The 26934-nt window shown below is 41.2% G+C and overlaps 1 protein-coding gene across 1 annotated transcript in view; it reads right to left on the reverse strand.

The window, feature by feature from the left end:
• Positions 1–3235: 3235 nt before the first annotated feature.
• Positions 3236–26934, reverse strand: part of CCDC191 (coiled-coil domain containing 191) — a gene marked incomplete at its 5' end in the record, with an annotated part of 66058 nt that continues 42359 nt past the window's right edge. Inside the window, 9 exons of the mRNA XM_080919181.1 lie at positions 3236–3942; positions 7061–7206; positions 7878–8030; positions 10235–10378; positions 18179–18280; positions 19409–19491; positions 21494–21585; positions 22244–22701; positions 26318–26567. Of these exons, the coding sequence (XP_080775307.1) occupies positions 3798–3942; positions 7061–7206; positions 7878–8030; positions 10235–10378; positions 18179–18280; positions 19409–19491; positions 21494–21585; positions 22244–22701; positions 26318–26567 (1573 nt within the window). The 3' untranslated portion in view covers positions 3236–3797. The remainder of the gene's footprint in view (positions 3943–7060; positions 7207–7877; positions 8031–10234; positions 10379–18178; positions 18281–19408; positions 19492–21493; positions 21586–22243; positions 22702–26317; positions 26568–26934) is intronic.

A 26934-nucleotide genomic window follows, 5' to 3' on the forward strand; every position in this document is an offset into this window, starting at 1 on the left:
AGCTCAAAGTAAAAAAGATTCTTGCTTTATAGATCTTTCTCCACTTATCCACCCCCAAACACACACATGCACACACACACACACACACACACACACACACACACACACACACACACACACACGTCTCACTAGAAGAACAGGGTACGTGCACTTCCCAGCACTGAACAGAATACTGCTTTCTAGTTCTTCCCCAGTACTAAATTGTTCCTTTGTGTCTCAGAACTGGAACATGGGGAAGACTACAGAATGGGCCCTCTTTCTGGTATAGAAATGGGAGATCCATATGAGGAACCCCATCTTGAATCTTTGTTTTTTATACATGTATTGTGTCTGGCATCCCAAAGATCAAAGATAATTTGTGAGACCTTAAATTTGCCTTGGCCTTGTTGCTTCATAGAGGGGATATGGGAAATAGCACTCAACTTTTTGTAGTTCATTTCCAAGAGACAGCAAATCAGAGGCTGTCTACAATCAGATCTTTCTTTGTGCTTTATGATCTTGAGTTGTTTGTGGGATTTTGGTATTCTCCAAATAGTAGAAAATTTTATTGGAATCTTTAAAAAGGCAAGGCCTTTATGAATGGGTTTTCCCAAACATCCATGGATAAGCCAGCAGTCCCTTGATCATGACTCCTCACAAATGTGACTCCAGATAAGCAGGTCCCCTGTCCTACATCTGAGCTTCATAAAGGACCTACCCCGTTCTGACCTTTTTCATTGCTACCACATCAGTGAGTATATTCCCAGGAAAGAGGACTGAGCCTGCTTTTGAAAAACTCAAGGAAAAACACTAAGGATCAAGACTGGAAGGAATTAGGAATCCTTCCTGGTAGAAATGTGTCTTAGGAGCGTGTACTGTGTAGGATACCCTCACTGCCTCGTCTGCAGGCCACTCTGACGCCGCTAAAATGAAGCCTTAAATGTGTTTTGGGAACAGTGCTGTCTGTTCCCCCAACCACATAGTTGCTAGGGTATTATAATTGATATATTATAATTGATCTCCAAGTGGTATTTCCCTCTGATGAGTGTACTGATTGCCATCCCCTGTACAGCCTGTTTGGAAGGAAAACTGCTGTAAACCTTCTCTTATGCAACAGTCCTTGGGACTCTAAAATTTTTTGCAAGAGAAAACTTTGTATTCTAGAACTTTCCACTGCCAGAAAACACAATGCCAGTAAGAGTCTATGTAATATTGATGCCTGCCTAACAGACTTCCCCTTTTGGGTAGGACATCAGCTTGTTGTTTTAACGCTCAGCTGACAAAAGTAAAGACTTGTAGAAGCACAGCTTTAGGAGCTCACTCATCTCTTTAAACCAGCCGAGTAGGTTTCTGTGATTGAACTTCCTGTTAGCCATATGTTGGTGCCCTGCCTTTCAGAAAAGAGCCTTGAATAAGTGGTGGGTTCAAGTTGCGCTGGAGGCACCTGCTTGGAGCCTGGTTTGATCAGCACAAGTTTGGCAAGTGAACTGTTTCATGTTAAACATGTAGAGGCCGTGTGGTGAGAATGAAAGCCACATGAATTGAACTGAACAAATGAAAATGTGTTCTTGTGAATGTCTGCTGGGACCTGATGCTGATGGACAGCCGTGTCAACTTGAGCTGGCTCTGAGCATTTCACTGCAGGAACAGCAGGCTGATGGGTAGCAGAGCATGTGGCTCTCTCCACCTTGGGCTTGTGATTTATAAGTACTGGTGATGTCCTGGTGTTACTTTTTACCTTAAAAAAAATCCATTTAAAAGGAAAAGCTTTTAACCCAGAGCTAGTCTGCTCAAATGATACAAATACAAGCTTTTCAGGCAGAGCCATGGAAACGGTGCCATGTTAGAGCAGCAAGCTCATGCGTGCTGCCAGGGTCTGGTGACTTGATGATTTGTCTTTGGGGCCTTTTCATTTGATCTGGTTTCTGTGTCTGATGGTAGACTAAGTGAATCCCAGGGATGGCTTTAATATTACATTCAAAATTTAACATGGATGGCCTAACAACATAAAGTGAGATTTCCCAAGCCAAGCTGGAGGCCGAGGGCTGGACTCTGCACCCTTTTTGTTCCTGTATTTGCATCTTAGCACCTCAGACTCAGATGCAAGGCCTTTAAAATGGACATTTTACAAACTACTGCTGTTTGTGCAAAATAATGTCCCGTGAACACATTGTTTAAAAGGAAAATAAAGTGCTTTCTTTTATGAAAACAGTCTGATTGTTGGTGTGTCCTGAAAGTGTTCTGCCATAAGAAAGTCCCATGCTCTGAGCTGTGGGGCCTCCTGACTACCTCGCCGTTGTCCCCATCCAGTTGCCTTTGCAGACCCTAAACTTTGTCTCCTTCTTCCCTTCCTGGCTTTGTAGGCCAGGCACTGTTTATTCAGGTGCTAATTAGTAGCAGTGTTTCAGCCACATCTTCACTATGGACTATCAAGAGTTTGGTCTCTTCACAGGGGTCTATAAGCTGCTACTGTTCAGGTGGCCCAGTCAACATATGTGTCCCAAGGAAGCAATTTCTAGCTGATGTTTGGGTGAAGCAAAGATACAGTTTAGAATAGAAAGCTTGATTTTTATATGACTTACTTAGGACATGTTAAAGAATTCAGCCTTATCTCTACTCCGACAGTAAATTAATATTTGTGTGTGGTTTTGATTTTTTTTGCAGTGTGGGAGTGTTAATGGCCAATATAAGTGTGCTATAATTAAGTAGAAACAGTGGTTTAGGTGGAGTGAGATTAAATATGAACTTAGTTCCATTTTTCTTGTGGCCATTCATCTTAAAAACACTTGTTTTTGACATGTTGTTGCAGTCATAGGGTATTAAGGGAAAGGTGTGAGCTGCAGTTCACCTCAGCTCTGGCGTTTTGTGGCCTCGGCCCATCCTGCACATCTCTCATGAGAAAATGATCAGAGCCACTTTGCACAGCGTGCGGCTGGGGTAGCCTAAGAACTGCTGGGTCAAGCACGTTCACTCAACACTTATTTTACCAATCTAGATGTTCTGGGCTATGAGGAGTTTTCTCATTTTACTGTGCATTTGTGGACTATTTGAATTTGTCACAATAAAGACAAGTTTTATAATGAAAAGATTCCTAGCAGATGATTCTGTGTAAAAGTTCACAGAAGGGAACATTTGATCAATCGTTACAGAATTCTAAATATTAGAACACTCTTTGAATTCATTGTAAGTTGCCAGGCCAAGCAGACAAAGCAGATGGATTACTTAGAAGCTGAGTTGGGAACATGGCTAGGCATTTTGATGAGGGGCTGGGTGGTATTTACTGGAGCTGTTACTAGCTGTTGGTTTGTATCAATCCTTGGTGTGTATTAAGTGCTTGGTTGTCCTAGTTGCTCTGAGATCAGGATAAGCTACTGCCATCTGCTGCAACTGTAGAGTACCTTTAATCCCACTTTGCCATTGGGTGGAGTCAGCCCTGCTGGGCATCTGTCACTCACACTGTGGCCACCCATGCCCTCTTTCCTAAGTCCTCACTGCTTTCTGTTTCTATTCAGTGTGACACTTACAGCAGCTCACAGCAAGTGATGAAGACATCATCTCCGGAAGTCTAGGCAGGCAAACACTCATCCTTTCAAAGTTTATCATACTAAGAATATATAAAATACACTCAATGGTGGTACCCTAGACTGCTTCCATGGATGACCCACTGTGACAGACATTAAAACAGATGCCTAGCACCCCGGAGACATCAAGATGGAAGAACACATCCCAAGACAATTCCTCTGGTCTAGGCTCAGCTGGGTGTGTGGGTGGAGGCAGCCTGCACACATCGAAGCATGTGAGCTGCTGGGATGCAGCCATCACGATGCCACCGGCATCTGGAAGTCTGGAAGGATTTCAGTGACCTTCCGGCGGAGTTGGTCTCGCCGCTCTTCTTTCACTCTTTCTTCTTTGGTAAGTTTTACAAACGCCTTCCACATCTCCAATGTGACTTTGAGAGTCTTCCTTTAAGGGGACAAGAGAGGGAGAAATCAATGGGAATTTCGACAGCATACAGTGCTATTGAAAAAAAAAAAAAAAAAAAAAAAAAAACGGACAGGGATGACTGTGGTAAGTGATGTTGCACGGAGAGCCCAGTGCTGACAGTGCTACTTTGGTCACAGCCTGTCTCTCGACCAGCCAGGGCCAGGAATTAGGATGGGCTTGGGCAGACAGCTGTCAAGGTAGAGATAATGACCGGCTGTATCTGGGAGAGCACACTTAGTGGTTCCAGGCCTGGCGTTTCCATAGTTTAAAACCTGAAGGGTAAGCTCATCACCAATTACAGAAAGGATCTAGAATTCTAGCTGAGAAAGAGTTAATTCCAAGCTTGCAAAGATGGTGTGTGGGTTGTGTGTTGAAATCCAGTCTGTTGGAAGCATATCTGCCCTCTGAGGACTGACCAATACCTACCCCAGCTGGGCACTGGGGATGCTGTAGGAAGGACAGTGGTAGAGAAGCTCAGATGCTGCCTGTCTCAGGAGGAATATCTGGGGTGTTGAAATGCATTACTGAACTCACGTGGCTATTCCTGAAGGGGACAGGCCTTGAATAAAGGTCAAGAGTCAAGGCTAGCATAGCACACAATCACATGGTTACAGGTTGCAACACAGCACAGGCTATTGAGGTTTTGTAAAACTAGAGGCAGTGATGATACTTGCTCTGGCCTTTTAATTAGCTAACACGGCCCAAGAATTCACCTTAGTCATTTTTAATTTTATGGCTGTTCGCTGGTTGATGTTTTGGATAATTCTGATTTCTGTTGAGCAGAACTGCTTCACTGCATTCAACTTCACTCAGCCCAGCACTGAGAGCTTCCTGTGCTCATCTCTGGGGCCCAGTCCCAGGCTTGCAGATGAACCTCTCTCACCTGCTATTTACAACTCCTCTCTCCTCACTATACTCCAGGCTTTCTGGCTCCTCCTATTCTTCTCTCCTGAAACCTCTGCTAGCTCTAGGGAAATCAGTAGAGCAACCAAATGAATAGCAGCACTGAGACAAGCTGGTCAGTGGGTGACATGGGCAGAGCTTAACAGTGTGAAGGATGAGGCTGTGCTTGCCCTTAAGCTGAAGTGAACTCTGTGCCTCTGAGGGGCACAATAGGAGGTCAGTGGGGCACAGACAGAGGAGGCAGGAACAAAGTGGGGAAGAGACAGTGTCACAGCAGAGGTTCTATCCCGAGCAGATGGACTTCCTTTCTTCTCGATCATAGTTCCTATACTGACTTCCCACTTCAAACCCTAAAAAGGAGCACCATCTTGCCATTATATCCTTTAGCTTATAAAAACAGTGAATTGGGAGATTGAGCAGGGAGGTGGATGTAGGAGCAGGGTGATTTACAGCAAGGAAACCCAGTGTGGGGTCCAGTGAGCTGCTTCCTGGGTGTGTGTTTGCACATGGGGGTGTATGCTGTTCCCTTGTCAGAAAATGAATTCATGCTTTCACTCCCAGTATTGTTACATGGGCTGTAAGTCATGCTCTGCATTCCGAAAGCTCCAACTGAATCCCCAGGCTGAGAAAGACAGCTGAGGCACAGAAGAGGCTGAATGCACATTCACCACGGCATGAAACAGAACCAGCGGTCATGGTGCGGGCTGAGTGGTGCCTTAACACACTTCTGTTTCCTTGTTCAGTGCTCACCACAGCTCAGAAGGCAAAATCTGTTGTTCTTACTCATTTTAAAGTTTTATCCTTTATTACATCTTGTTAGTGCACATGAGCACACACACACCACAATGTGAGTGTGGAGGTAGGGGACACACACTGAACTAGAGTTATCAGGTTTGGTGGCAAGCACCTTTACCCATTAGGATGTCACCAGCCCTGTGATGAGGAGCTTCAAAAAGCTATGACTGCAGAGTCATTAGGTACTGTATCCTCACCTTCTCTAAAGAAGATGTATTTTATTCAAAGGCAAGTCCTCTGAATATTATCACATTGCATAGTTAATCTCCATTTACATTAAATTATAATACACTTGTTAGTCTATTCTCAGACCACTGATTTCCAGTGCCTGTAAATTAAGAAAAAACAGTTTTTGCTAGGAGTGGCCATACTGGTATAACAAGGTGTGCAAGAGATGCTCACACACAGTGAAAACAAAGAATCTAAAAGTGAGTACTAGGCAGGGAGGGGAGGGTGACCCCACACACAGCTCAAAGCTGTCACTGTATCCACAAGGTAAGTGCTTCCCAGGACTGATGTTTGACTGTCAAAATGGGTTGTTCCTGTCTGTGTTCATAACATTTCTGCACAGATGCTTAGGGAAGTTCTAAAGTCAGAAAACAAGTATATACTTGCTTATATTTGTGTGGATTATATTATTTCTTAACAAATAAGACCTAAGTGTATTTTAAACATCAATAATAGGTCACCTAAATAGAATTCAAAACAAGGAAAACCACATGGTTGTATTGAGGGCTTAGGAGAGCAGGGGAATGTTCACCGTACAAATCAGAAGATTTATTTTCCTGTGGGAGGAACTTGTGACTAGGAAGGGACATGTGGGACAGTGATAGTCCACTTTGACCTCCATTTGGTAACATGGGTGACTAGTAACTACTAGCTATATTTGTAAGATTTAAGCACTTGAAAATTTTGTGCTATATTTCACACGAAACTTAAGAACTAAAACTCTGGGTTAAGGGCACTGGCTGCTCTTGCAGAGGAATCTGAGCTTAGTTTCTAGCACCACATGGTGGCTCAGAACCACCTCTAACTCCAGGTCCAGGGGATCCTATGTCATCTTTGCCCTTCATAGGCACCAGGCATGCATGTGATAAAAATGTTTAAAAATGAAAACCACATCACTACTAAGAACACATTTGCTTAGGTATAGTCCATGGATTTCACATCTGGTCCCTGCAGCCCCCTCCCCCTCCCACCTCCTGTGAGGGGGACAGGCTAGGCATCCTCATCTTACAGGTGCTTTCCTGTGCTACTGCCACCCTTGAACATCAGGGGAGCTGGGATCCCCACCTGTCTCTGAGGGACCAGCTCTCTTGGCGCCACCCCACCTTTTCATTGTGCAAACAGATGTTCCAGGCATTGGGGGAGTCAGCTTCGTGAGAGCGCCATACCTTACCTGTCACAGTGTTCTGTGGCAACCTTAAGCTTTCTCTGGGAATCCATCTTCAGCTCTCTGACAGTGGTAAGCCAGGCTTTGAAAATCTTCTTCTGCAGTAAGTAGACATAGAGCTTCCTGACTTCTTTCTCTAGATCACTGACGTACTAGTGGGTAAAGACACAAGCAGAAATGAGACAAATGATGTCAGTAGATGCATAGAGTAAGTTAAGAACAAACGACAAGATGCTGAAACAGAGACACACAGCAAAGTAATAATGGATGCAAAGGGACGAAAGGACAACAAGGAGCCAAGTCAAGGATATTTTCTGTAATTTACTACAACAGTGATGCAGGGTCAGAAATGGGTGAAGGTTGATGGGGACCTTCCTACAATAACCTAAGTACTGTGAGACAGAAAGCCAATGAATATTAAGAAACAAAAGCTGAAGGACTCTCTCTCTCTCTCTCTCTCTCTCTCTCTCTCTCTCTCTCTCTCTTTCTCTCTCTCTCTCTCTCTCTCACACACACACACACACACACACACACACACACACACTTTATGGGGAAAGTTGACATGTTCTAGAGACTTTATATTACCCAAAGTTGACAATCTTTCAAAGGAATGAACTGGATTCATGGCTCTGAGTTCTTGAAAAACCAAAGTGTGTGTGGCATTCTCAAGCATATTCAGCTTGGTGTTTTTTTAAATGGAGAGTATATTTAGTTTTGATTTTCTGAGAGACGGTCTCAGCTTCCCAAGTGCTGAGACCATAGGTATGTGTCATCAATTGTGACTCAATGAGATGCATTTAAAATCCTTTTCCTGTGTCCTTACCTGGAGCCAGCTTCGGATGACTCTCCTACACAACAGTTGGGAGTAAAATTGATCAGCCTTAGCTGTCTTCATAGCCAGACTTCCTTGGCTATACTGGAACCAGCTGAGTAGGCATTTTCTTTGTAAAGCCAAAGAGTGATACTTTTCTGCTACCTGGAAATTTTTTTAATGAAAAATGGAACTTATTCCTTAAATTGTAAATCACTTAAGGAAACATACATACCTAGGGAAATGATGCTACACAGCAGGTTTAGATAGTCATTAGACAAAAGCAGTCTTGAGTTGCCTAAAGTCTATGACCTAAAGACAGAGACTCCCGGCCTTGGTCTGTGGAGGTCATGGGTTCACGTTGTGCATGTTCCTTCAGTGCTGGTTAGAAAGTGGAATGAGCATCTTTTCATGGCCACTAACCTTTGCACTGGGTGACTGGCAGTGCGCTCAGTTTGCTCTGCTGGAACCTGGACAGCAATTCCATAACAGACCGCTCTTTAATATGTACTTAACCACTGTCTAATTGAGGAAATGCCAATAATTTCAATTAGTTTGTAGAATGAACTGTCACCAGGATTGAAATTTAGACATTATCAATAAACCACAAAACCATTGATACAAAAATAACATGATGAATATTTTAATGTCTTACCAATTTAAGTGGCTGAGAGTACCATCCAAAATAAATACAACTCAGTTTCTAATGTATGAAAGAGATGGTTGTGTCCCTTCAACAGACAGGAGAAAAGGCCTTCTCATTGCAGTCCTTTCTAGAACAGTGACACACTGTCGTAGGTCTCATCTAACTACCCATCACTGTGAACATGCTGTGCCCCAGACCTGCTGGTCATATTTACTGGCCAGAGCAGCCATCATATGGGGCTCTGTGACACATAAAACCTGGCAGCCAAAGGCAGAATACCATTCCATCTGTTTGAACTTCTTGACCATTTACTTGAATGTTCTATGTGCTGAATAAATTTGTTAGGGGAATTTGAGACATTTCATTGGTGTTCGATTTCAAGGATCCCTGTGGCAGAGCAGATTGCTGCTCTCTGTAATAGCATTATGTACTCTTTTCAATGTGATTTACAGCACTGCCCAATGGAGAAGATAGGGCCTCATCCCTCCTAGTGACCTTGAACCTGGCCTTATGATTGCTCTGCTCAGTGAAATATTGGTGGGCAGTGTTAGAGATCTAGTTAGATTATCAGCCTGAAGGACACTGGGAATGAACCTTCACTTCATAATGAGCAGCACTGTGAAACCAAGGCCTTGAGCTTTGGGGTTGACGACTCAAAAGAATGGGATCTGAATATGGCTTCAGCCTTGGGAAGAGATGTGACATTCCAAATGGCCAGAATAAAAAGATATCCATGACTTGTTTTATTTTTATTATGTGTCACTGTGTGTTCGTGCCCACAGAGGCCAGAAGAAAGTATTAGATTATTTGGAGCCTGAAGAGACAGCCAGTTGACAGCCACTCGAAGGTGCTAGGAAATGAACTGTTGGTTCTCAGCAAGAACATCAAGTACTCAACCAACGAGCCCTCTCCAGACCCGATACTTATCTTCTCAGCCTCAAAGATTACTGTCTACTTGGAGACTTTTTAATAAAGACACACATTGCCTTCTCTTAGCTGAGTCATCCAAATGGGTGTGTCACAAGTGGACAGACCATACTCCTCAGGAAAAGCTGCATTTTCTAGACACTCGAGGCATAGAATGCTTGCCTTAAAATGTGAAGTGGGACAGTGTGGTCTTTTGGTCACTGCACTGCCATCCCTTGGGGGTGTCTTTCACTTCATTTTGCAATCAACTTTACCTATGTTCTCCTCAACACTCTTTTTGTGATGGAGATCATAAGGACTTGGGAAATAGAACTCTGAGCAAGGTGATAGGCAGCAGACGTTGACAGAGGGCTTCTGTAATTTGGCTTGCTAGATCTATTGGTTAATTGCTAGGTGGAAGGAACAACCTGAGCAGCTCTGGAACCAGCAACGAGGATTGGGGAGCTACAAGTGGCCTGCTGACTCCTGAGAGATGAGTGCTGTGTTGTAATGCACTGAGAGTCTGAGGTTGTCTATGGACTTTATCATAGCAGAGGTAAGCTTATTACTTTCTCTCTGTTAGAAACCATGGCAAAACTGAGTCAGCTTTATTCTTCCTATAGTAGTGATCGCTAATAAAATCATTTAGAAAATCAAATCTAGACTCTCATTCAAAACAGAAATATACAGACTCAAGGTAGTTATCTCTCTGGCTTTGAACTCACTGAGCCCCTCACCCTAAAGCTTGTCTAGGTATTCACGCTATCCGAGAAAGCCTACTTTTAACTTGGGGCTGATACCACGATGATGACATCACCTCAAGGTTTTGCCTGCTTTGCATTCTCAGTCTCTTCCAGGGCTCCAGGCCTTTCTTCCTTAGCAATATCTTTTCATAATGACCTTTAGCTACTGTTTCCAACTCTTGATTTCTTTGAATTCTCTTCTGTTTCTCTAGTTCTTTCTGGGGGGGAAGAAGAAGCAAAAATTCCATGATTAAAACACCCAAAGAATTTCACTTTAAAAGAGAACAAAAATAACATCTAACAGTTAAATAATGTGCTGATCATTATAATAAAACTCTGGAATATTTTTTAAAGGATTTTGCTAAAAGGGTCAGGGAATGTTGGTAACAAGCCCTACATCAATCTGAGCTGTGTATTCTTGGGTTTATCAAATATTGTTTACATAAACTACTGCTTCTCTCATTATTAAAAAAATCAAAACATCTAGTTAAGGGAGAAACCAGGAAGCCTTTCCTTATTATTACAGAAGAAACAGTAGTGCAAACGTTCACTAGAATTATGATGCAGAGCCTTAGATATAAATAATGATGATCAAATGACAAGAAACTCCACTGAAGGTCGAGAATAACTCTTACCACTGAGTTATTTTTCTTTCCTAAGTGAACAGCAAGTCCAGATGTAAGCTGGAAGTATTTATCATCACAGAGCAGCCTTCTGTCCTGAGCAGCAAGATTAACTGCCCCTGGTGGTTCCCTGAGAAAGAAGGTACCTTGTGCTTCTCACAGAAGAAAGATGCACTCCTGAGTGGTGTGGCTGAGAAAAGATGACAGGAACTTAACAGCCTACCTTACAGATACCATTATCTAGGTCTGTCTTTAATAAAAGCAGTCTGTAATAAAGGTGAGAGGGAATGTCCACTGGAATGTCATGAGTTCAGCAAGACACAGCTTTAAAAGCAGACTGCCCTCACAGTGGCCACCCATGGGGCAGAAATATAACACTATTCAAGTAAGTTCCTTTGCATTCTCTAAGTTCATGTCATGAAAAGGGCAGTGGTGAAATGGTTGATTCTGCAAGCTACTTTGTGTGTCTGAGCCTTGAGGTGGGGGAGAGGGAGGGAGGTAGGGAGGGAGGAAGAGACAGAGACAGGCGAGAATATTTCTAACAGGAAAGGGAAAGTTATCTTCCAATGCAATTACCTATCTTTGTACAGGTTTTGAAAATGAAATGTCTACATTCTTTATAGATTTACACCAAAATAACCTTTATAATCTTTATTGAAAACCTTCTGGAATGAAATGGCAGACATAAAAACTGTAGATAAGCATTTCTTTCTGAGTAGTAAAAGGAGGGGAAAGAATAAATGAGTCGGCACCAGGTTCTTTCTTCATGCAGCACATTGTCCCTTCCTCAGAGGTAGCCTGCAAGCAGACCTGAGAGCCCGATCCCACCCTTGGAGAAGCCCCAGGCTCAGTCTAAAGAACCTGCCTGCCATATTCACAGCTCCCCTCCTCTGTGTACAGGAAGTGAGCGGCAGCTGTATCCACTCGGCTGACATATGGATACAGTATGATTCTGTTTTGAAAAAGCATTTATATTGGGGATTTACACAGAGGTTTCAGAGAGTACATAGTTCCCTCAGGCTCAAAACTGATATTAAATATAACTTTCTCTTTTGATTTAAATAATATTTTACATAATTACAAATGGTATAAAACCAATATTTCATCTAAATGTTTATCTGTATCAGCCACTATGTCTCAAGACAAAGATTAAGGTTTAAAAGTACGTTAAGAGAAGTATATGGCACTCAACTCTATTTTAACACTAATTTCTCTGTTACTGCTGGATCATGGAAGTCAAAATAGAAACATGCTAGTAAATGCCAATTAAAAAAAAAGCAAGACCAAAGGCAAACATCTCTTTGATCCACTGGACCTCTGTGTACATGTATTCCTCACCAAGTCTTAATCCACAGTGGCTCCTTTCCCAAGCGGCCACAGAAAGCACCCTTGTTCAGGTCATGAGTGATGCCCCTGTTTCCAAATTAGAGAGTCACTTGTCTTCTTCAGAACTGAGCTCAGACACATTGTGCTGGGTCCACCATCTTCCTCCCCCAACACAAACACCTCTATTGCTGTTCTAATCTTAGGTTCTCCTGGTTCTTCCAGATCCTCATCCTCTGGAAAAATATTCATACATCCTAGGCTGTGACCCTGCAGTCATCTCTGTCCACCTCCACCCCCAGGGTTGATTCTAGTCACTTCTAGATCACCAAAACCATTGGCATATTTGGAACTTCTAGATTCCACATTACAGTCTTGATATGCAAGCATCTCTGGCAAGCCGTGTGCTAAGCAGGCTATGTGACTGCATATGTGTCCTGTGGGGACCTCCTTTGAACTGAGTGCTCAGAAAGGTTTTCACACCTTGCTTCCCACATTATTCTTCCTGTCTATTTCTTTAGATGTTGATCGAATCTTTTTCCAAACTAACATAGATGGGTTCTCAAGACAAAGATGTTCTCTCTCTTCATTGCTCTGTTCCAACATGCAGAGCAAAGACTGGCCTGTAAGTAGATATTTCACAAGTGTTTACTTTCTAAGCTAATGTTTACTAAACAGGGGATGTCATTTTCTATGATAGAATTACCCTTTTCAATAACAGATTTCCATTTCCCAGTAATTAAAAGCATATTTATGAGCTGGGCATAGTGGGAGGCAGAGGCAGATGGCTCTCTGGGAGTTCAAGGCCAGCCTGGTCTACAAAGTGGGTTCCAGGTCATCAAAAACTCCAACCTTTCCCTAAGCATATTTATATAGCTACAGAACAGCAGCTGATCAGTAGTAGTAGAAAACATGCACCCAGTGAAAAAAAAGTGGGACTTTATGAGAAAGATTTTATTTTTAGGTCAGTGAGACCTGTTAGTGGCCCTCTTACTTGCCACGTTTGGTGCCAGGGTCATAGGGACATGAATCTGTAGCCATCCCCTTACCCTGTACCCTTTCTCCTGAATATGGAGGGCCACTTTATCATGGTCTTTTCCCTGAAGACTTCCTTTGTCTTGTCTTGATTGGATGTAGTAGGGCCCAGCCCCCCATGGACAGTGCCAATCCAGGGAGAAAGCAGGTGGAGTAAGCCATGGGGGAGCAAGCCAGCAGGCAGCAGACCTCACTCATTTCTGCTTTAGTTCTTGCCTTGGCTTTCCTAATAATGGTCTGTGACATACGAGACAAATAAACTCCTCTCCCAGCTGCTTTTGGTTATGTTGTTTATCACAGCAATATAAAACCAAACCAAGACACATGTCCTTCACATGTGTAACTGGGCTTATATTTTGTATTCAGATAAATATGTGAAGTTGTCCCTGAGATAATTTGTTATAACAATAGTTGGGTTATTTATCTACCTAGAGAATATGGTACCTCTACTGGACAGTCTGCTGATAAACTCTGTGAGCAAAAACCTGCCAAGTAGACTTTAAACCAGATTTCCCTCAGAGGCATCCAGCCACATTCAACCGACAGAGAAAGCCCCAGCAGGCACTGGTTCAGGAGTGCTGTTGAGTTTTTGTTGTCCATGGGTATTGCCTTTGAGATTGTGTCTGGGTAAGTTATATGAAGTCTGCAGAGATGCCAGGACCTGCTCGTCAGAATGTGATGCCTCAAAAGAATGAAGACCATGTGACAAGCAGAGTGGGCAAGCACTCTGTGCACAGCGTGTTTGCACAGAAGGAAACGCAGACAACTGACAGGTACATTTAGAGCCGAAACCACTCTTAAGGGAGGCAAATACACTGCTCTCAAAGTTTGAACGTTTCAGTCCGATTGGAAACGGGCTTACATGAAGAGGCTTTTTGTTGCTATGGGCTGGCATTTTTTAAAAGAAAAGGTTTGGGATTGGTATAGTGAGATAAAACATTCTCCTGGCCATTAAGTTTTTTAAAATCATTTTTGGTTTGTTCAAGCATTTTGCTTCTAACAAGAAATAAGCCTGACCAGAGATCAGAACTAATATTTTTTTTGTTAATTGACCTGAGACATATAATTATCTCCCAAGTTGGAGAGACAGGCACTATCAGGGAGGCATAGGAGCATTAGCTTACCTGAGAAGGCAGAAACTACAGATACTGAGCTGCTAAGGTAGAAATGTTGGTGAAGTGCTTGGTGTGTGTGTGCTTGGTGCAAGTGCATCATGTGAGAAGGTTAAGCTCATGAAGGTGGTCACACTCTTCTGTAGATTTCTCCTCTAGGAACCCCAATATGTTTTCACAAAGATGACAGGGAGACTAAGAGGAATTTTCCTGAGTCAAGGGGAGAGAAACAACAGCCCAAACTGCCCCAAGCATTCTTCCTCCTGAGAATGAAGGTTCTCTCTGCTTCTGCCACTGGGAATAGAGGGGACCACACTGCATAGTGAGGGAACTTTGAGAAGTCTGCCGGATATGATCTCTTCCCGTCAACCAACTAACTGCTGTAGGAAAGGGTTCTCAGTCATAGAGAAAGGGGTGGGGGGGGGATGAGGTGCAGTAATAAATATTTCAACCACACAGCAGAAACAGAAACTCCAGAGGCAGAGCTGGGCACACCCAAGACTGAAATTTAATCAGAGTAGAGAATGCTTCCCCTCACACCCACCTCAGCACCTACTTACAAACACTTCTGCTATGAAACAGGAAAGGACATGGCTTCTGAGGAGCAGCACAAGGTGGAGACCCAAAGTCAGAAAGCACTGAAAAACGGAAGTCTCTAGTTTCCATAGCAACAATAAAAGCTAATGGTAGTAACCATGGCACCAATAAACATCAAACAAAGCGCAATTCCTAGCTAGATTAACACAAATTCCACAATAAAGCCCTACATGGCTAAATTTCTATTGCTCTAAGCAAATGACTGGCTTTCAACAACAATATACAAATGATATATCAAAAGATAAGAATAAGGTCTGAAAAGATAAAAAGTCATCAGAAAAAGGCAGACATGACAAAGATGCTGAAGCTGTCATAATTTTAGATAAGTGTATGACAATATTAGGGAATTGAAAGAAAAGTGGAGAAAGGTGGACACCATTCATATCAGATAGGTGACTGCAGCACACACGAAAACCATGGAGTTCAACACAGAAGTGCTGGACATTAAAACCATGGGGACAGAAATGAAGAGGGTCTCCAATGTACTTATTACCAGGTGAAATAGTTAAAGAAAGAACCAGGCAATGTGAAGTCATAGTAACTGTAAAGTAACAAGAGTGAAAACCTGGCACAACTGGGACCTGGGAAGGAGAATGAAGAGAAGTATTGGCTGAGATACTTGAAGAACAGTGGGTTTAAAAATATGTTTAAATTTTGTGATAAAACACAAAGCTCTATATTCAAGAAGCTTTAAACTATTAAGAAAGGCAAACGACTGAACAAACCAACTATATCTAGATAAATTGTATATTTAAGAGAGTTAAAATGAGACATAGTCTTAAAGATGGGAAAGGGAAGAAACTCACCCACTGTCAATGACTAAAGTCCTTATGTTGAAACACTAACTCTATTAGTAAATGGATCTGTGTAAGAAGTGCCTAACATGATGGGACTAGTGTCCTCATAAGATATTCCAGAGCTTTCTACTCTCTTCCTCCTCATGATCCTGAACCAAAGAAAAGGTCCTGTAAGGACACGTGGGACTGAGGCTGTCTGAGAGGAAGAAAGCAGGTTATAAGCTGAGGGAATCTGTCATCAGGAGCAGAATGGTTCAAGTTGTTCAGGAAGAATAATATATGACACGGATTAAGAATTTAGATCTGTACAAAGAACACTAGAAATGGGAGGCAGAATCCAACACCCCTATTATTACTACTAAAGCAGTGGTGTAAGTCAGTAACTTCAGCAGGACACCTAGTGTTCACAGCATACTACACACAACATAGGGCACACATGACAGAGAAAATGGGAGGGAGAAAGCGAAATGCAAGGATGTAAAGCTCTCAGTGACATGGGGTATTCTAGGGTTTGAGGGGGTGGGGATTATTAGCACTAGACAACACTAAAAATATTTTTAAAAGGAAAGCAGATGATATAAGATGCTTACCAAAATCATAGAATACAGGAAGAGAGAAACATGGAGGACAAGGACACCTGATAGGAGACAGCATATTTCAATTATGTCAATGCCATTTTAATGTTAGTAGTACAAAAATAACGAAGATATTTGCTAAAAGACAGACTCCAGATTTGATACTTCTAGTTCCCTTTCTGATCTGGTAAACACCATGACCAACGTTCTTCCAGAAAGCTGAGGAGAAAGAATACTTCAAGCTCATTTTGTGAGGCTAGCCTTAGTCTGACACTGAAGCAAAACAAAGATGACACAGGAACAGAAAATACAGGCCGATACTCCTGAGGAACATCACTTTCTAAATCCTCAACAGAACAGTAGAAAGGCAAGTTGAAGATTACATTAAAGCTATCATATGCCATAGCCAGGTGAAATTACTCCAGGAATGTAAGGACAAACTCTACACAAGGCCAGGTTCAGTCTATACACATCAGTACATGCTGTTGTGTTAAGTATTAAAATAGGATTGCTTAACCTTTTATCCCGTACTGGAGCCATCTGGCACTACCAAGATCTCTAACTTGGTGGCTTTACACCGTCTCTATAAAAGGTGGCATGGTCACCCTACTGCCACTGCTGCTTCTGTTCCAGGTAGACATGACCACCCTAATATGTTCCTTTCTTCCACTGCATGGTACAAACATGACTCCACATCCTGGTAAACTATTAAGCAGGTTTATATAATAAATTCCCAATCCACAAACCCTCTACACAATAAGCTTACAACCAGTGGACAAAGATACAAACTGCCTTTCTATATGAGATAAAAATACCCATAGAAACCCTTAGAAATAATAATAACAACCTCATCAAGCTAGAGAGGCACTGAGAGAAACATACACATATTTTCAGTAAATCTGCATTAATCCAAAACAGATTTATAAAGGATATCACTGCATATATAAATTAGGCAGCCCTGAAGAATTCCGAAGATACTCTATGCATGGTAGAGTCTAAAAAGAAGAAAAACACTTAAGCTATATATACCTACAGGTGGACAATGATCAATCTATTAATAGAGAGGAAGAGATGACAGAGAAAAGGCCCAAAATAGACACTAAGTTGCTTCTATAGGAAAGTAGTTAATTCTTAGTGTTAAGATCAGAGATATTTTCTATCTTCTTTGTATTTCTCATTTTCTTACAGTGAACAAATATGAGAAACAAAATTGTTATACTGTATATTTTTAAATTATTTTGTTGCTTTACAGTAGTATGACCTCAAATTGTTCCATGATATGTTATACCATGCTTTATAAAAAATGGTCTTCTAGTCATAAACACACACATATATGTCTACTTTGGTATAATGTGTCTCTTTTCTGTAGACTCGTAATGTCTGGGAAGATGTCAAAAGTTTTGGGAAGTCAACTAATTAAGGAACTTTGTTTATCTTAAACAGCACTTTCTAAAACCATTTGACTACCGAATTTACACTTCTCACACAACTTACTATTTCAGGACCTACTAGGACGACATGGGATATAACACATGTTGGGGAAATGTGTTCTAGAATCTCTCACCAGTTTTTAAGAAAAGAAACAGCTGCTTTTAGAGATTTCTTATGTTGATTTAGCAAAGGATGAAAATGCTTCTACTGTCTCCAAAATCTATGTGCATTTTGCCTCATATGACTTCTTGATTCCTTTTGTTCTGTGTGAACAATAATGAATACTACTGTATTTTCTCCAAATGTAAGGTCCTATCTTCTCAGCTACCATTTAATAACTTGCTCTCCCAGCTTCTCTGAAATGTGTTTTCTTCTAACTGTCCATTGTTCTGTCCACCTATTCACCACCACCTTTGCTGAGAGCATCCTATGCCCTAGGTACACCGATGGCCAACACAAGCATGAGGAGAGGGATGACTAGCAATGGGCCTCAACAAAGGGGCAAGTGCCAAAGACTCTACTAACCATCTTCTTCAGCCTCTTTTCCTCTCGTTTTCTCTCCAGCTGGGCTTCCTTTTCTTCTGCATCCTTCTTTTGGCGTTCTTCCTCTTGGGCCTTTAACTGAGCCTGACGGAAATCAGAAGACAGAAAACTCAGAACCCTTCCTCTGAGTAGGAAAGGAAAGCTTTGGCCCTGTCCTCCTCCTGGACTGTGTGTGCATTTTGTGACAGGAGGGGAAGATTCAACCAGCATTCCCTGTAGCTTAGGGGTCTCTGTAAAAGAACCTTCTCCTGCACATGAATATAGCTACTCTACTTTCATGATAAGAATGACTATTTTCAGTTCTTACTTTCACTTATGAAACAGGAAGTCTGGTGTGAGGAAACTCAGCCCACCCCAAACAGAATTGTTATTTTTCTCTTAGAGATGCAAAATTTCCTTCTGACAGTCTGTTTTGGTAAAATAAAAAAGAAATGATCAGCTACCAGTTCCCGTGCATTCTTCAAGGGCTACTGAGCCGGAACCACTTGCCCTGGCTGCTTTTCTACCAGCTAGGATCTTTGCTCACATTCCCCACAGCCCAGTAAAATCATGACTCAATAATCAATAATTTATCAGATTTATATGTTAAGTGCTCAATCCACACAGTAAGCTTGCAACCAGTTGACAAAGATATAAACCACACACCTAAACAAGACAAATTGGCCTATAGAAACCCTTGAATATATTCATATCTACCTATCGCCAATTAAGACCACCTGGGTCTAAATCCTGGCTGACTCCATCTTGATTCTTCCTGCTTCCTCTCTTCCTCTCTCCTTCATAGACTTTTCCCCACCTACCCTTCATTCTCACCCAGTGATAGACTGGACTCACCTTGTTGCATAATGATATCATCCTACAACAGTCTAGGTCAAATGTTGGAAGATAAGAACTACTGTCCTTTGCAAAGTCATTGGGTCAACATACAATCAATATACAATGTATTGATATACAGCATACTAATTGTGGTTAATTGTGAACATTCCAGTCTGCTAGCTGGCACTCACTTTTGAAACATTTCCTTTCTGCTCTGCTAGTGATGTTGAGTAAGACCTTTCTTATTTTCTTAAAACTGAATTCAGAGGGGTAGCCACTGCCTTCTGGAGTTGCTCTAACTCAACCATCTCAGGAGGCATGGACACACAATGGTCCAGGTTTTGAAATCTGAACAAATCACTTTTCTTGCCCCAGTTTGCATTCTGAATTTATTACCAATTTGTCTTCTTCTTGTTTTTTCTTCCTTTCTGCCAAGTTCTGCCTACGTTCAGCTCGTTGAATTGCTCTCTCTTCCATGGCTAAAAAATAGTAACATAGTCCCAATATATATATATAAAACCAAAAAAACAAAAAAACGAAGCACTCTGTAAAATAATGTCTACATATAATAGTCACATTTAGAGTTACCATTGGAGTTTTCTTGTAAGTTGAACCTTCTGACATATGCAGCTTATTTAACTTAACAAACAGGTTAACGATCTAACATCAGCAACAATGAATAAAGTATACGCCAATTACACTTCTCTTTATATTTCTTTAGAATATATTTCTGTTGGTTTAAATAAGACAATGCTCCTGGATGGTGGATTTAGTATATAAAACCCAGAAGCCAGAATGTTAATATATTGCTGATCAACACACACACAACTACAGCTAACGAGCACTTGGAGAATAGAAAAATTCCTTAAATTTCCTTAAAATCCACTTATGTGAGGTTACTCCTTTTTCTGAAGTTACTGTCCATGTGTCTATACTCAAGACAACAACAAGAAAACTAAAGTTGGGGTCATGGTGAATATATTTCAGTGTAGTTCTAAGACCCAGGCACCCAGATGGGCAGGCAATGGAAGTGAACCAGGCATCTGGAGAACTGGCATCAGAATGATTTTGAGTGTCAGACTCCTGTTCTTGACAGTTTATTAAATATCGATCCAAAAGAAACAAATGTGCAAGATGGTCTGATGCTGTGACGACTCAGTCGGCTGGCCCAGGCAGGGGCACGGGCGTCAGAAGCATCAGCTCTGCTCACAAAGCCAGACACTGTTGCTTTCAGTTCCTTGGGCCATGTTACCGAGAAGGAATTTAAGTCCAAGTTTTAAGAATTAATAAAAACCTCACCAAGCTACTTCTTACAGATATGAACTGTGTGCGCTGCCCAGAGGATTAGTGGTGGTCGCACAGATGGCAGAGTGAGGCTGTCCTTAAGGAGGTAGAAATAGACTGAGGATTAAAGTGAAGAGCCCGAAAGGCAGCATCTCCGAAATACATCTCTCCCCATCTTTTTTAGATTGAATCATTAAAGTCTACTTAAGAAACAGACTGGGATTCTAAAATAAGTAATTGATCAAACAATAATTTTAAAAACATATCCCAATGAACTGGACATTTCCTGATCAGCCTTAGTGGTGGCAAGGACGGCATCGCCTGCTGCCCTGCCAGATGGCGGGAATTCGCCAGGCCATCTCTTCATTGACAGGAGTGACTAGAAGGACAATGCTCTTCAGATGTCATTACTTCTTGCCAGGGCAGAAACTTTATGATAGAGTTAAAAACCTCAGATTTACAGAAACCTTGTAATGGTCAAAGAACTCACCACCATGTGTATATACACATATATGCACATACACACGCACAGAACAGGTATGTGACAAAATTAGCAGAATTACAAGGTGGGTCCTGAGGAGTGCCTCTAGTCGCAAAGCATTAGTTTTTAAATATAGAGAGCTCCATATGCATCTAAAATGCTATGAAATTAAACTATCTGGTTTACAGATCTCATTACCAAAATGCTACTATTAAAACACAACACATCATAAAGTGACAAAATCACGTGACTTGACTTGCTATAAACTCATCAGTATTTTGACATTGATGAAGTACAATGGCAGATGAACTTTATCAATGTTTATTTAGCCTTAGCTGCTACTCAGGGTTTTCATTTGTGTAATTCTCCCTTTCCCCTCACAATGCAAATCTCAAATTAGAGAAAAAATGATGGGCCTTTCATTACCCCCCCCCCCGTGTGTATGTGTGTGTGTGTGTGTGTGTGTGTGTGTGTGTGTGTGGTGTATACATGTACACATACTCATGCATGTGTTAGTTATGGGGAGAGTTGGCAGAAGGGGAAGGAAAGAGAGTAGTGGAGGCTCCCTGGTCCCATTCTTCCCACATCTACAAACCTTGGATTTTCACCAGGCTCTATCAAGTGTCAAAGCCTAAGAGCTGTAAGCACCCAGTTCCAGACATACACTACTCCAGCAGAAAAGACAACCATCATAAAAGCCAGTGGGGCAGGCTTGCCTTTCAGTAAGGGATGGGGTGTTGTCGACTGCTTCAGGGTCCTTTTGGATGCAGAAAGAGGCTTTCTAGAATTGGCTCTACTGGCTTCACATCTAGGGGATGGGACAGATGAACTGAAAGAAAATAAGAAGAAAAAGACAACTATGATTAACAATTAGCTTCCTTCAAAGCCTTTATAGATGAGAAACTCGAAGCACTTTATAAAGTTTAATGTAACTCCCAGTTAACAAGTTATTATACCCAGACTAAAGTCTGGCTAAGGATGACCCACCCTCATCAATTCCTCTCCTAAACAACCTGTCACTGCACACACAAAACACATGTAGAACCATATTAAGTGACTTTTGGAAAAGTTATACTCCTATTCCAAGTCTGAAGATAGATGGTTCTACTGTGAACAACTAAAAATTGAAGTGAATCAATTAGCCAGCCATAGGCTAGTCCCAGGGGACCATGTTGTCTGCCCTGGTTTCTCAGCATTAAACATAATCAGAAACTCAAAAACTTAGTTAAAACATGTATTTCTCTTTTCCTACATAATTCTAGAGTTTCTCTCACAACCACCCAGAGCTCACTGTATAGTGGTATCCATCTAGGCAGCCATTTGCTTTAAGTATCTATGCACACCCAGCATGGGACAGTCAGCATGCATGAGGTTCTTAGCTTTGTGAGCATACAGGAAGCCAAGCAAAGCTATTTCTCCAAAGAAAACCCTCCAAACATATTCAGAATCTGACCCTGCTGACATACTTCAGAAGCCTCTGGCAGGTTCCCTGAAGGTCCCCCGCTCCTCTGGGATTTGACTGAAGGCTGTTCTGTCCTTCTGTGAGCGTGGTAGCACGCTCAGCTGCCCACCGTGCCTCGGCCAACCGCTGGGTTTCCTTCAGCTTCTGAATGGTTTTTTGCTGTTCCTCAAGTTTCTTCTTTTGTTTCTCAATCAGCTGTTGCTGGTAGACGTGGTGATGGTGGAAATGCCCCACACAAACAGCTTCTGCTTCCTGGCTAGTGGTCCCAGGCTTTTCACAGCTACCATGCTGTTCAGAGGTCTCAGCTGCTGCAGTCTTGGGCTGCTTTGTGCCATATGTGCTCCCAGAGGCATTTTGGAGAGGACCCTCAACGTCACCTTTGGTTCTTTCTGGGGAATGGCTGAATGTACAGCCACTGCTCTCCACAGATGGCTTTTCCCACAAAAGGGACATGGTAGTGACCTAGGGGAAAAGATGATATTCTAACTCAAATACTGGTGAGATGAGACCTCACCTTGGTCTCACTGGTGTTTTGTTCAATGGCACAGGTATGTTGCCCCTTAGAGCTGCCCTGCTCTCCAGGCCTGAGTGTCAGGACACCACAACCTTGGCAGGGTGAGCCACTTAGAAAGTCAGAGCTGTGGCAGCTGTGGTCATGGGCCAAGGCATCCCTCTTTTAGTTTTGGAGACAGCATTTCATATGGCTCAGACTGGCCTAGGACTAATGATCTTCCTGCTTTCCCTTGCCAAAAGTGATGGGCTCTATACAGGCATGTACCACCATGCCTGGCCTTTTCTTATAGATTGCTAGTTTATTTTGTAGCCAAGCAATTTTATTTCTTATATTCTAACATTTTTTTAATGTAAAGATTGACTATGTTTTGTGGAAATCTGAAAAATTTTCCTCAAAGATGTTTGAAAACTTCCTTCTTTTATACTTGGAAGCTTTTAACATCTAAATAAAGTACAGAAGTGAGTTTATTTCAGCATCCAAGTGTGATTTAGAGACTAGTCTCTAGCTCTTCCCCAACTAGTCTGTTCTGGGGAAGTATTTGGAAAGCCAGGACTAGGCAGAATCTGTACTACCTAAGAATAATTTTATTAAATAGCTTGTATTAGCACACAACAGAATATCTTTCAAAGAAATAACCTTCATTTATAGATAGGATTCTTATCATTCCTAACCAGCAAAATTAATTTTGCCAAATTCATGTTAGGTTAGTATGTCTCCTCTATGTCTGAGACATGAGCTCAGATCTGATCAGCTACCACTTCTGCCCTGTGCAATGGCATAAGCAGGAGAAACCCCAGTAACAGAAGCTTTCAGTACTAACAGTGTGCCATCCTCAGGTACTCAAAAATGTATTCATGATGATGGAAATGCTTTCTAAGACTGAGCTAGAGAGATGTGATACATGGAAACTCTGACATGTTAAAGACTTTAAAAAATAACCTTTTATTTTAAGAATGTCAGTGGACATTTATTCATGAGAACACCTGCTTATGTAATTTAGCATCAAGCAGGGTAGATGTTTTAGGCTCTTTTAAACCTTGTGGTAATGACACATTATTAACTCAGCAAGACTACGTAAAAGCCTTAAGTACAGCAAAAAGATTTCTTTTGGATCATGGTAACTTTTGAAGGTAAAAACAGGAAAAGGAAACAAAAGCTTAATGGTACAATTTGTACTCACTAGAAAAGGTCAGCACAGCCTGGTCTAATCAGAGGAAAGCACCTATTAGGTAACTGATAATTCCAAAAAAATTTCAAGGTATAACAAGTTCATTCTTGGCATATGAATTCCTATGACTATGCAATTACTGAACATTTAGCTGAAGATTTTGTATTTTCATTTGTTTTACTGTACATCCCAAAAACATGGAGATTATTTTGTAAGCTACAAGGTCTATTTTAGTCCCCTGGTGTTTTGTTTTGTTTTGTTTTGTTTTCTCCATAAAATTATTTGCTTGATAAAATTTTTTTCAGATACTTAGAGGCTTTTTCCCTGAAATCTAATCATATATATTTATGTATATTATACAGTAATTTTTTATTGTGCACAGAAAAATATTTTTTGCTGACTTTTTTTCATTTAAAGGTAACAACAGCAGAACTTGCAAAGGAAAAAAAGAATGGTTCCATGCATCTATTTCTTAAGATATAGCTCTCTTCTGGGTCTCAACAGAGACAAAATTATCTAGACTGATATAAAGATAGGTAAAATGCCCAGGGGAAGGACCCAAAATGTTACATAGCCCCAGTAAGCATTCTTATAGCCCTCCTTTGCTCAGAGGCTCCACCTGAAAGCCAGTCTGCTTACGTGCAGTAATCAGGGTGTACAGCAGGGCTGGGACCCTCAGGTGCCCAATTTAAGTTTATGTGTCTGAGTTAAGTGCTTAACAGCATTGTGAGCGGGGTGGAGGCAGAGATCTTTCCTAAGGCTTTCTAACAAAACAAGTGCAACAAGCAAGAAAAACTATTAGCAGTGACCTCATAAAAAATGAACAGCTGGGACAGCACCAAACTCCAGAACCAAATCAAGAAAGCAAATGACAAGTGGACAAAAAGTCTGTAGCACACATAATAATGTAAGCATCAATAATCCTAAAACTATAAAGGATAAGTGACCTATGTCTGCCTTTCTATATCTATAACTATATGCATATATAGCTAATATAAGAATGTTTAACTTCACAAGCAATAAAAGTGCAAATGATAAACTATAAGATAAAAGTAGAACATATTTTCTGCCTTAAAATATTTACCCTAAGTAAAGCATTATGTATATATACAAAGAGTTACCTGCTATTGGGATGTTTGGTGAAATACTGTTTGAATAGTGCAATATAACTATTAAACAATATAAATTCCAGCCATCCACAAGTTAAACAACTTCTAGCTTAGGTTTACTATAGGATGGCACTATAGAATTACAGCAGAGAACTGTAGATCATAATCATCAGGGTAGGTATCAATCAGGACCACTGAAAAATTAAATTACTAGTGCCCCATTCCTAGAAATTCTGATTAGGAGGTCTAGTTCCAAGAAATACTTTTAATGAAGAACTATGACTAAAATATATTTAATAACATAAAAATGTCCATAGTCTTCTTAGAAAATTCACAAGGTGCATATAGAAAAGCAAAACAGTTACATTCATATTAAAAAACAAACAAACAAGCCACCACAGAACAGCCCTGCATAATACCACATGTGGGAAGTAAGGCAAGAGGATCAGGAGTTCAAGGCCAGCCTTTGCTACAGAATGGATTTTAGGCCATCTTGCAGGATATGAGACCCTATCTCAAACAAAAGGAAACAAAGCACAGCCTTCCTTGACCTGACTAAGACAGGCTAGCTTACTTCAGTGACTTGGCTGAGGGAAATTTAAAGCAAAATGAAGTATTAACAATAACATTTATATATGCTTCAATAGGGAAAGAAGCGATAACTAGACTTCCATGTTACTAGTGGTTAACTCCAGATGATGGAATTACATAGATTTGGTTGTTTATTGGGACATGGCTTCATTATGTATCCAAAACTAGCCTTGAACTTACTAAAAGGCCCAGGCTGACTTGGCAATTTCAATTACAGGTGTATATATATATATACATCTCATCACCTCTGTCTTAAAAAAAAAAAAAAAAAAAAAAACAATTCCTGGTGATTTTCTTCTACCAAATTGTCACAATTAGTATGGACAACTTTTTTATTAGAAAAAAAATTAAAAACCCATTATGTCACAAGCTTATCCAAAAAGGACATGTGTAAAGGTCACATGGTGCTCAAGAATTGTGAGCAGTGTGTCACCCATCTCTTTCCAAAGGTCTTTCACTTAGCCGAGTGCATCCCTTTCTGTACCATGTCCTTACCAACTTCCAGTTGGCCCAACGATGACATCTAACTACTAAAAAAAAAAATCAGGTCAAGAAAATAATCCCAATGTGGGTGGTAACCTCTGGGCACTGTAGTAGCCCTAACCTTTCTATAGCTGAGAGAAGGCACTCCAACTTCAGATGTTATAAAAGCAAGTCCATAGGAAACATAAAACCCAAACAAAGGGAACATTGTACCTCTCCACTTCCTACTGGTGGGTCCACCACAGCTGTTGCCCCAGCAAGAAGACCTGTAACTGATGGCCCCTTAGAATTGAGTTTCCCGAGGGAGGCTGCCTTCAGCAGTTCATCCATTTTCTTCCTAGTTTGCTCCTTTGCAAGAGCCAGTTCCCTTTTTATAACTTCTGAACCATGCCAACGCTGCCATTCACCAAAGCAGTATCGAAGAACTTGTTTCCGGTTAAACTCAGTAGCCAGCTGTTGTTTTCTAGGAGACAAAGCACTTTCATTCAAACAAAGAAACCATTTACAGTGCTAGTTGATAATACAAATGAAACACAAGGTCACAGAAGTATCTGAAATGCTCCATCTTATGTTACATTAAACTAAATGGAATTACTTTATATTCCTCAGAGTAGACTCATCAAAGGCATCAATACCTAAGCATTATCTTCAAAAAGAAAACACAATTGTACTGTTCTACCTTCCCAATGAAACATATTAATTTTTATTATGTATACATGTAACTATTTTGAAAAGAAGAATGCATTAGGGAAAGAGAGATTCAGGTAGGGGTAGAAATCTAAGGCAGATAATAAAGAGAAAACTCAGTTAATGGAACCATATCATTACTC

This window comes from Micromys minutus, assembly GCF_963924665.1.
Source record: "Micromys minutus genome assembly, chromosome: 7".
Classification (NCBI taxonomy): domain Eukaryota; kingdom Metazoa; phylum Chordata; class Mammalia; order Rodentia; family Muridae; genus Micromys; species Micromys minutus.